Source organism: Notolabrus celidotus, chromosome 11 (assembly GCF_009762535.1).
Source record: "Notolabrus celidotus isolate fNotCel1 chromosome 11, fNotCel1.pri, whole genome shotgun sequence".
In the NCBI taxonomy this organism is placed as follows: Eukaryota; Metazoa; Chordata; class Actinopteri; order Labriformes; family Labridae; genus Notolabrus; species Notolabrus celidotus.
Window position 1 is genome coordinate 6,412,079 of NC_048282.1, and position 10,683 is coordinate 6,422,761.

The following is a 10,683-nucleotide window of genomic DNA, read 5'->3' on the forward strand; positions in this document are numbered from 1 at the left end:
CGCATGTAGTTTAAAGAAATTCTCATGTTAGTATTTGTTGTGTAAAAATTGAACTCTGTTAGGAAACCAATCATCTGTCCTATTTGTAATCTCACAAGACAGCACCTTCAGTGTATGAGTTCATACCATACACTGTATAACAAATGGACATAGTATCCGTGACGTCACCCATCTGTTTCTGTTTGAACTTAGTGAAGCAGTTCCTGTCTGGAATGAGACACAGAGCCACATCACACTTTTCCCACCTCCAGGGGATGGACATTTGGAGAAGGAGGGCTAGACTCTGGCTCTTGGAGTTGATAATCAACACTGTAATATAAATCAAATAAATCAAAAATATTAGATCATATCAGCCCAGTATGTGTTTTTGTATTTCACAACTCAAACTGTATAATGGATGAGACGGATACGGTCCCCAACAACTCTCCCTCTCACACTTCTCACACCTCACATGGAGTCATCAGAGCTCCGTCTCCAACCAGTGGCAGCTGGTCAACAGAGGGTGCCAAAATGTATATGAAAAATATCAATGAATATTTGAAATCAGGGTAAATTATATGTAACTAGAGAGTAATGCAATAAAAATGTGGATAAAAAATATTGTACATGTCTAAAGATACTTATTTCCCGGTCTACAGCACAATCATTTGCACCCTGAAGCCTAAACTCTCATTTTAAAGGGGTAAGAGCTACTTTGGGGAACAATTCATTACCCTCAAAACCCATAAAAAAAAAAACAGCCAGTGTCAGCAAAAAGGCCACGTCCCTTTAGTTAAGACAGGAAGAGTGAGGCATTCAGCATTTTGGTAAATCTTGCTCCATTGCTCCTGAGTGCGTTGTTAACCCTGAGGAAAAGTTTGAGGTGCCTCACAGTGCCTTTAAGTGCACACTTTATTGTTTAGTTTCATTCCTCCAAACACTTTCATTTAGACTCAGAAGATGCAGTTCTATCTTGGAGGATTGTTCCAGATTGCACACTGAAACATCTTTTTGTCAGGGTGTCCTGAACATAACCAACATCCCTATTGGCTCTCTCCAACCCCTCCCATCCTTTCTGTCTGTTTATTTGTCTTTCCATTATCTCACTGTCTCCCATCTATTACAGTTCAAAATGACATCATCTAAGTCCAAATGTTGTCCCCTCCCCACAATAGAATGTATCTGCAGAGCCCGAGGCTGCAATTTGAGTTCAGAGATTCTGGGACTGCATCTCTGAGAACCTTGTGTTTTTGCAACAGTTGTGATTATGGTTAGGTTTGAGGTCAGGACATTAAAAACTTATTCTTCATCTATAATCCAAGTTGACACTGAAATGCAGTCCTTAGTGATCCAACACAAACCACAAGCTGATGAAGAACATGCCATTGCAAATCACAAGGGTGCACTGAAGCCTGTGACACATGGTAATCCCAATCAAGTGGAGGGTCAAACCATTAATTGATTTATTGTGTTTCTTTTCCTATCGTTGAACTGATCTTACTTTTTATTTGAGTTGAATGTAGAGGCCCTTCATTCAAATGTCACACACCCCTGTGCACAACAGTCCTCTTTAAAGCATTCGATTTACACAGAGATAACATGAAAGGGCCCAAAAATATATTGCTGGTGTTATAATTTGTGTATGTTAGCTGTCCTATATCCGGGACCAGACTACATGTGAGTCCCTCATTCCTGATGACAGGTTCAATAGTGACGGTGGTCCATATATAAGCTCCAGCTGTAAGACACTGCCTGGTTCCTGTGTTATTCAGAATGTAAAGCCTGAAAAAAGACACACGCAGGTGATACTGCTGTTTCTAAGGAGGAGGGGACCAGCTCTGTGTGCTGTCTGTGAGGGCAGGGGGGATGAGCTGCTGGGCTGGATTTAGACCTCCAGCAGGGGGCTGAGCTCAATAAAGGTACAAGCACTGTAGGGTTGTGTGGAGTCATTCAGAAAGCTGGATAACCTTTCAAACACAGCTTCAAAACAAAAGACTGCTACCTTTGTGTGTTCAACAGCAAACCGGCTCCTTCAAAATGACTGTGATATCAGATACTTGACGTTTACTCTTATAGCTGTTGGTCAGTAAATATGCCATGTGTCATATACTGTCACATGGAAATTATAGGCATCTTACTTTATGCTGAAAAAACAATGCAGACATCAAATATGTGATGTCAGTGAGCCCATAAAAGGACGTTAATGGATGAGCTGTCAGCAGTGACTGTAAAGGAGCACAGTGAGTGTGTTCTAATCACGATGGGCTGTATGTGTTGCGCTCTCTGTACAGATATTTATAGCTACAAAGCGATGTCACTACTAAACCCCCTGCACCCACCGTCAGCTTTGTTTTGGAGCACATTCTTTCCATCTTTGTTTTGCTCTCAACTTATCCTGTGAGATAAGAAACAAGCCCCCCTTCCCCAAACCTATTTTCTCTTTTCATCACATGTCCCCCTCTCCATTCAGCCCAGCAGGAGAGAACTGCATTTTCCACAGAATCATTTGGCCTAAATGTGCTCAGGGAACTCATTATATTCATTTAATAAACAGATGTGGGATTCAGCTGAAAACTGTGAAACAGAAATCTCTCTAATGAGGTGAAAGCATGCTGTGAAAACATTGGACGCCATGTGGCAGAACCATGTGAGGACACAATTTCAGGATGAAATGTTACTTAAGATTAAAGCTTCTGGGAGCCAAAATCCACATTAACTTTATAGCCTTGGAATTGAGGTTATTCTTTATATAATAACGAGCCACTAGAAGTGTCAGAGTGTAGACCTGAAAGACTTTCATTTAGGTTTCTAAAACTTCCATGATATTAGGTTTGAATTGAGTGTGTTGACGTGGTTTCTTCACCAAAACTACAAAATTAAGCTCATGAATCACTCATGCAAAAACTATAATGGCCGCTACTTGGCTTTTTCTAACCTCCTCTGTTGTTATTTTTATTTCTGTATTTCTCGTTGCCTTTCTCTTTGTCTCACTCTACCTGTCCATATTTCTCTGTCCTGTCTTTCAATCAATCCATCCCCCTCTCTTATCTATCTAGTTGGGAACACTGATCCCAAGAAGACTAATTAGCTTCCCCTAGTGACTGGCTGCAGTGTAGGCCTTAGAGCCTGCCTACTCAATTAAAGCAGATGGAACATGAGTCAAAGGAAAAGATTAAAATATACTTTACAATGTTTACGTAACGTTAAAAAAATCTGCTAATCCCATTAAGGACACAGCTAGAAATGCAAAGCTGTCAATCAAATATATATATTTTAAATAACTTAAACAAAACTTCTAGAAAAAAAAGAACAATTGGACATAAATCATCACAATATGAATTAACGTTATCATAAAGCATGTTTGACAAATATTTATTTAAAGCTGGGGTTGGTTATCAGATTTAGATATACTTTTTGTCATACTGGTTAACATGATCTTTATGTCCTGATGGCAATCAATACATAATGTGTTGTTAAAAAAGAGTGAAGAAAAGCTGCTATCTACAGCCGGAGTAAACCTGGAAAACACCAACCAATCACTGTTTTTGGGTCCCAAAATTTCAAACCAATCAAATCCCGTCCTGCCGTTCTGCCCGCCTCCTGCGCGTACATTTCCCCGGCGTACACTCCCCATCCCCGTCCCCTGCCTCTGCTTCCCCTGACTCTATTTACTGCCCCTCTCGCTCCATCTCAGTCCTGTCCCCCTGACCCGACGAAGTGCTTTGCTCAGGACTGTAGTCCGGATCAGAGTCTAAAAAGCTCTCACCACGGGGGCTCTGACAAGCATAAGAATTAAAGACATTTAGTAAGTCCTACAGAAAATGTATATGTATTGTAGGGTCTGTAGGGATGACGAGCCGATTCGTGAACACGTAGAGCTTTAATAACCGGTCACTGTCGGCCGTGATCACGCCAACCAACAAAACAACAATCAATGTTTGAATGAATGAAGAACTTCTCCTCTTGTCTCTCCTCTCTCCCGCTCGCATACTCTGAGTCTACACCTCTCCTGATGCCTTCACTAACTGTCAACACTGTAGGACTTAAGAACATCCACACTGAACACATTTAACAAACAGTAGAGCTGTTACTGTATTGTATGTATTATAACTTTTTTCCTGATATCGTGTCAGGGGAGGGGGGGAGGGGTTAGAAGGAGTCATGAGGAAATGCTACATTCAAATTCATGCTAGTTTTCCCAGACTACCAACCCCAGCTTTAAAGTGAACTCATGTTCTTGATTTCTGGTTTCATTTCATGGTTATCCTCATGTCTTCCAGGTGTTGTGTTTTAGTGATTCATGTTCTGTGTTTTATTTGTTACCTTTTTGTGTTTTTGTGTGTTTAGTATTTTGTCATTAGTGATGCTAAAGAAGCAGTTTCTCTATCTGCTTGGCCATTGTTTACTTCCGCTTTCCGAAACCAGAAATCCAGTGAAGTCTTGCTCAGCATACTGCAAATCAGATCCAACAGAACAGTCATACTACATACTAAACATACTAAAGGCTGCCTTCTACATTCATAGGTAGTATGTAGCAGGCCGTTTTGAAAGCAGCCATAGTCTGTGTTTCCTCTCTTCCGTGTCAGTTCATTGTGTTTGTGACGTGTGTTTTTCTGTGTTGAGTGATGGTGTTTCTAGTGTTTGAATGTTTCCGTGTTTTCAGAGTTTTTGTTGTTTTTGAAGTAAGTTTTTATTTTATCTTAGTTTAAGTTTATATATTCCTTTGTATTTTAAATTCTGTCACGTTGGGGGAAAGATTGAGGACCGGGTGCAGATTCACTAGTCTACAAAATAAAACACTGAAAACCACCTCAAGACCACAGGAACCCACACAAGGAGTAACAAGACAAAATACTAAACACACAAGGACACAAGAAGGGAACAAATAAATGAAATGAGAATAACTATGAAATGAAACCAGAAATCAAAGTCAGAATATTACAAAGAAAATACAAAACAAAACAAAAGTAACTCTTGACAGTTCTATTAGTTGTAGTGCATGAGGTGGTCTCTAGGACCTAAACTGCAGCCTGTCAGCAGGGGGAGCTCTACAAGTTTTAGCTTCACTTTGGGTGAGCTGTTGTGTTGTATGCAGTGTATCCTCAGAGGTAGTTTAAATCTGTGATGAGCTCTAGCTTACACTAAAGGGCCATCATTGAGCACTGCAAATATATCTTTGAGAACAAACAGGGGCAGCTAGCTAATATTGTATGCTAACTGGCATTTTTGGCTTAGATAGCAAAGCATTTTACACTCACCATCAGGGACAGTTTATCAACTCATTTTAGATTCTGTTTTAGACTTGTTTAGATAATTCATACTGTTGAAATCTGCGCTATGCTAACTGCTATTCACACCATGTTGTGTATGGAGCCTGTAAAGTGTCAATCAAACCACATGTACCACACACAGAGCACCAGACTGTGTGAACACCACCGTGCTATTTAGAGAAGGTTTTTTTAGACAGGATTTCTTACAACTTTAACGGTTACTTTTCAACTTTATGTTTGCTGATTTAAACACTGTTTTACTATTTCAAGCTGAATTTCCAGAGGATTTAAGAGAGCAGAGGAAACAGTAATGAAGTATTGGTCTAACTAAAGAGAGGAGCTATTTAAGGGATCATGTATCTGCAGTGACAACTGCTGCCCCCTCTACCCCTGCTCTCTCTGTACCTCTCTCTATCAAATCCTGCTCTCTCTCTCTCTCTCTCTCTCTCTCTCTCTCTCTCTCTCTCTCTCTCTTTCCTGCTCTTTACACAAGGGCCTTCAATGCCCAGAACTTTTTCCAACCACAGATCCCTGTCTCCATCACTTTGTGCGACTCATGATAAATATAGCACACTGTTAGTCTGTCCCAATGAGCTGGGACACACGTGCACACCGCCCACCCACCCAGGGGAATAATGGGTGTATATAAGTGTGAGAGGCTGCAGGACAGTGAGGAAATACGTGATATTACATAAGACAAAGAAGAAAAAGTAGACAGAGAGGAAGACGGGGAGCTGTGTTTCATTTGTTACATTTCAGCCTTTTGAAAGTCTCTCAGAGTTGCAACAAGAAGAAGAAACTTTTCCTCCTCCCCTCACTTTCCTCCTCTGCCTCACCCAGAGCTCTCAGCCATCCATGAGTGTGACCAACTCCTCTGCCTATCGATCGGAGCGTAGTTTCCACCAGACTTCATCCTCTTCCTCATCCTCTAGTAACCCATACATGGAGAAAAGCCGAGGACTGTTCACAGAGGACTTTGGCTCCTTCATGGGGCCTGGGAGCGACGCCTTGGGGTTTTCCAGTAAGTTGGGTGAAAATACAAAGACTCTGTATCTCATTTTGTAAACAAAAGTGGTTTCAAATAAGAGCAACTGCAGGTTGAAGTGACAGCTTTGACTATAACTTGGATTTATATCTGTGACTGGAAGGGATTTGTTGAAAATGTGGTGGTTTTCTTCATAAAGTGATGATAAAACATGTCGGAGGCACTTCAGAGGAGGGAGAAAAATTGCAGGACTGAGTTCAAAAGGCGAAAAGACCGTGGTGCGGTTCATGTGTTTGAACAACTGTGTTTCCAAGAAAATTACAGCCGTGGTGTTGTTTGATGGAAAAACAAAAGATAAAGAGCAAGATGAGACAAAGTCTGAGCCTTTGTTTAATGATAAAGAGTCTCTTCTCAGCTTCACTTCGGGTTTTTCAGAAAGAGTGTGAGTCTAAAATACAAATATGAGTCAGGGGATACTTCTCTTTAAAGCGCCTGGTTCATCCTCCGGCTCAGTAATGTGTGGAGATGGTGTGAATTGTTCTGTATCAGTTCACTGCTGGCACACACAGACGTGTGAATGGTTGACACCTGAACTTTAAATGGGTTCAAAGTCAATGTCGTGCAAGTTTCAGGGCCAGAGAGGAATTGTTTTTTAACTATGGGTACAGTGCAGGAGCCTGAGGCTGGGTGCAGCTATACGGGAAAGAAAGGAACACACACACACACACACACACACACACACACACACACACAAACACACACAAAAAAACACACACAAGCACACAAAAACACACACATGCATGCAAGAAAGTGGGGCCCGTCTGCCAGCAGTGTGACTTCACACACAGAGTATCTGGTATGACGCCTGCATAAGGAATGACCAGATGGTTTCCCAGTGACCGGTGTGCACACAAAACACACACGCTCATGGAATGATGTTACGCAATCAAACTAAGTTGCATATGTTGTGCTCACACACACACACATGCACACTAACACACACATATGCACACTTTTGGTATTATTTTAGTCTGGGGACAAATGTGAGGTCATGTGTTAGTTTGTTACTGAGCTCAGAGTCACTGCAGACAGAAGGTCGTCACTGAGAGGACAAAGCATCAGACTGTACGCACAACGAATATTTATGTACTTTGTCCTTTGACTGTTTGCTGCAGCAGTGAACCTGCTCTCAAATAAAGATCATTAAAGTAGCATTAATCAATATTCTTATACATCAAAATAATGCATTTATGATAAAAATGCTCATCGTGACAACCAGCTCGAGAATTATCACCAATCTCTGCAGTTCCCATTGGTTATCGGGCCTGTTAATAATGATATAAGCACCTTTACAAACAAATGTTTACAAAGTGCTTGTACAAGAAAAGCATGTCAGGATTCAACAAAGCATGGCATGGCAGGATTTGAAAGGCAAAGGAAACCTTGAACAGACAGAGAGGAGTGTAGAAGTTCTAACCATGCAACGCCAAAATACAAAGCAAAAGATTAACAAGAGTAAACCCAAATTAAACAGAATAAAGTGTGAGACAGTAGCTCAATAAATCTTTGTTGAAGAGATTTGTAAAAAACACATAAATAAATGAATAAATAAATGAAAATAGATAAGTAATAAAAGCATCAAAGGACAATCAAAAGGTTTTAAGAATAGAAATAAGAAGACGACATCACATCAGAGAAAATAGAAAAGTGGAAAAGGGTAAATAGGGAATATTCAAATAATAAATGAAGAATAAATTATAATACAACAAATAAAAAAATTAATCATCAAATAAAATTAAAACAATGAATTAGTTGGATAAAAACAAAAAATAATAATAAATATAAATAGAAAGTGGTTAAACGTATGAAGTCACATGTTAAGCCACCTTTAGCTCATTGTTTTGGAATTTCTATTTTGTTATTAGTATTTCTTCTTTTTCTTTTTGTCTCTCCAAACTCTGCACTTAACACCTCATAGAAGTAGGATGGTTTCTGTTCTTTTTTATGTTGAATTAAAGTCCATTCACCATATTTTATTAAGAAAACAATAAATTCCTGTAAATAGAGAACAGAGATAAAAGATTGTTTTAAGAAAAATAAAACTCTGGAAAAAAACGGAGCTATATTTATATTTTTTATCAGGGATCCTTTTGAGCGTGTCAAAAACAGAACTATAAAGAGATTGAATATTGGCTTCATGGTTATCAGTATGACACAAACAAGTTCTACCACATATATGTAGAGATATCTTGTAAATACTGAATTAATATGAAGTGTTCGTGTAAAGGGGATTGCTACTTTTTACTTGCTTTCTACTTTTTAATGTTTCTCGTCACGTGCCTGAACTCAAAGACACATTTCTCGAGTGGACCTGTTTGTCAATCATCAGAAGTCTGATTCTACTTTATGCTAACGTTACTCTGCTTGTGGTGTAAACAGGCATTTTTTTTCAGTACTTGCCACATGATTTTATCAAGACAGGAAAGCCACTGGTGGAACAGTTCACCGTGGAAATACAGACACAGCTCTGCCATGCCGTCCTAAATCTCATGTAATCTCAGCTGGCTTTAAGGTCATCGGTCCGTTCAGAGAAACAACAAATCATGCTCACCTCAATGTTTAGGGTTAGAATTTAAGTTATATTCTCAATGTGATCTTAAACTGTTGGCAGGGGACAGTGATGGCCATGATGAACTGATATGTCTCTACTGTCACTTTAATTATCCCAAGCCTCCCAATATCAAACCTGAAAGGTGAGAATTGACTCTATAACAAGCAGCAGACGTTGATATTTAGTGAAAACTATTCAGCAAAGACAAATAGATCAATTCTATGTTCCTCCTGGACTAACAGCCTTTCTCATGTCATTGTGGGTTCAGGTGGATCTGGAAATATCAAGACTCTCGGGGATTCGTACCAGTTCACAGTTGACGTGCGAGATTTCTCCCCTGAAGATGTCATCGTCACCACATCCAACAACCAGATCGAGGTTCACGCAGAGAAGGTGAGTGGCAATCTTTTTATAGTTCACAACACAAATCATAGAGGTGTGAAAGGGACAGATGTAAGAGGTACTCATCAATAGTGAGGTTATTAGTCACGGGGGAGGCCGGTCAGCTCGACCCGTTGGTTGAGAAATCAGACAGAGAACCATAACAGAAGAGATCAACGGCTGCAGATGTAATTAATTTAAACTCTGACCCAAACGCTAGTTCCTTGTGGCACTACTCCTGGACAATATGTGTTCCTCCACCCAGTTACTACTGAAAGTACATCATACCATCCAACTTCAAAAACATAAAACAGTGCTGGAGACTCTGCGGTCCTTAGACATGCTGAAATATTCATCACTAATACTCTGTTTTCCACAGCTGGCCACGGACGGTTCGGTGATGAACACTTTCACACACAAGTGCCAACTACCCGACGACGTGGACCCCACCTCAGTGACGTCATCACTGGGCGCAGAGGGGACCCTAACAGTGAAGGCCCGTCGGCACCCGGCCAAACATGAGCTCGTACAGACCTTCCGCACTGAGATCAAGATCTGAAGAGGGACCTCACAAACCTCTCTCTTATTGTGTTATTAATGCTACCTTCTGTATCTCCTGTCCTCACTAAACCCTTCAAACGCTCACAGAGTTAGCAACATGCTCCATAAAATAACAGTCCTTCAGTGGCTGCAGCTTTACCTTGTTTCTGCTCATTTATTGATGTAATTTAGTTTAAAATACATCATAACTTCACATCATACACTACAAGTCAAAAGTTTGGAAACACCTTCTCATTCAAGGGTTTGTATTTATTTTAATTATTTGAAACACTGTAGATTAATACTGAAGACATCAAAACTATGAAAGAACATATATGGAATTATTGAATGAACAAAAAAGTGTTAAATAAAGCAGAATCTGTTTTATATTTTAGATTCTGTAAAGTAGCCCCCTTTCTCCTTCATGACAGCTTTGCACACTCTTGGTATTCTCTCAGTCTGCTTCATGAAGTGGTCTCCTGGAATGGTTTCTAATTAACATGAGCCTTGTCGAGAGTTCATTTGTAGAATGACTTGCCTTCTTAATGTGTTTGAGACCATCAGTTGTGTTGTTCAGAGGTAGGGCTAGTACACAATGGATAGCCATATTTGATTACTGTTGTAATCCAGATTATGGCAAAACCAGATTATTTCATAGTAGTGATGTCTGCAGTATTAATCTACGATGTTGAAAATAATTAAAATAAATACAAACCCTTGAATGAGAAGGTGTGTCCAAACTTTTGACTGGTAGTGTATATGAACATGATAGATAATTCACACATAGGGGCTTAGACATCTCCAGTATTAACAAACCACAACTTTAATTCATGGATTCATTACATCTGTCCTTTCCCCTCGCACAGAAGATGAAGCCTACACTTTGAATTTGATAGTTGCCACATAATTTATTGTAT

At 39.9% G+C, this 10,683-nt stretch overlaps 1 protein-coding gene across 2 annotated transcripts in view; it reads left to right on the forward strand.

Annotated features, from left to right (window-relative positions):
• Positions 1-10,039, forward strand: part of hspb7 (heat shock protein family, member 7 (cardiovascular)) — a 19,327-nt gene extending 9,288 nt beyond the window's left edge. Inside the window, exons 1-4 of one of the 2 annotated variants that reach the window (XM_034695072.1) lie at positions 4,940-5,051; positions 6,090-6,270; positions 9,114-9,238; positions 9,606-10,039. In XM_034695072.1, coding sequence (XP_034550963.1) covers positions 6,105-6,270; positions 9,114-9,238; positions 9,606-9,785 — 471 coding nt within the window. In that variant the 5' untranslated portion in view covers positions 4,940-5,051; positions 6,090-6,104 and the 3' untranslated portion in view covers positions 9,786-10,039. Of the gene's footprint in view, positions 1-4,939; positions 5,052-6,089; positions 6,271-9,113; positions 9,239-9,605 lie in introns of those variants that run through there. The other variant, XM_034695071.1, reaches the window with a different exon arrangement.
• Positions 10,040-10,683: the final 644 nt, after the last annotated feature.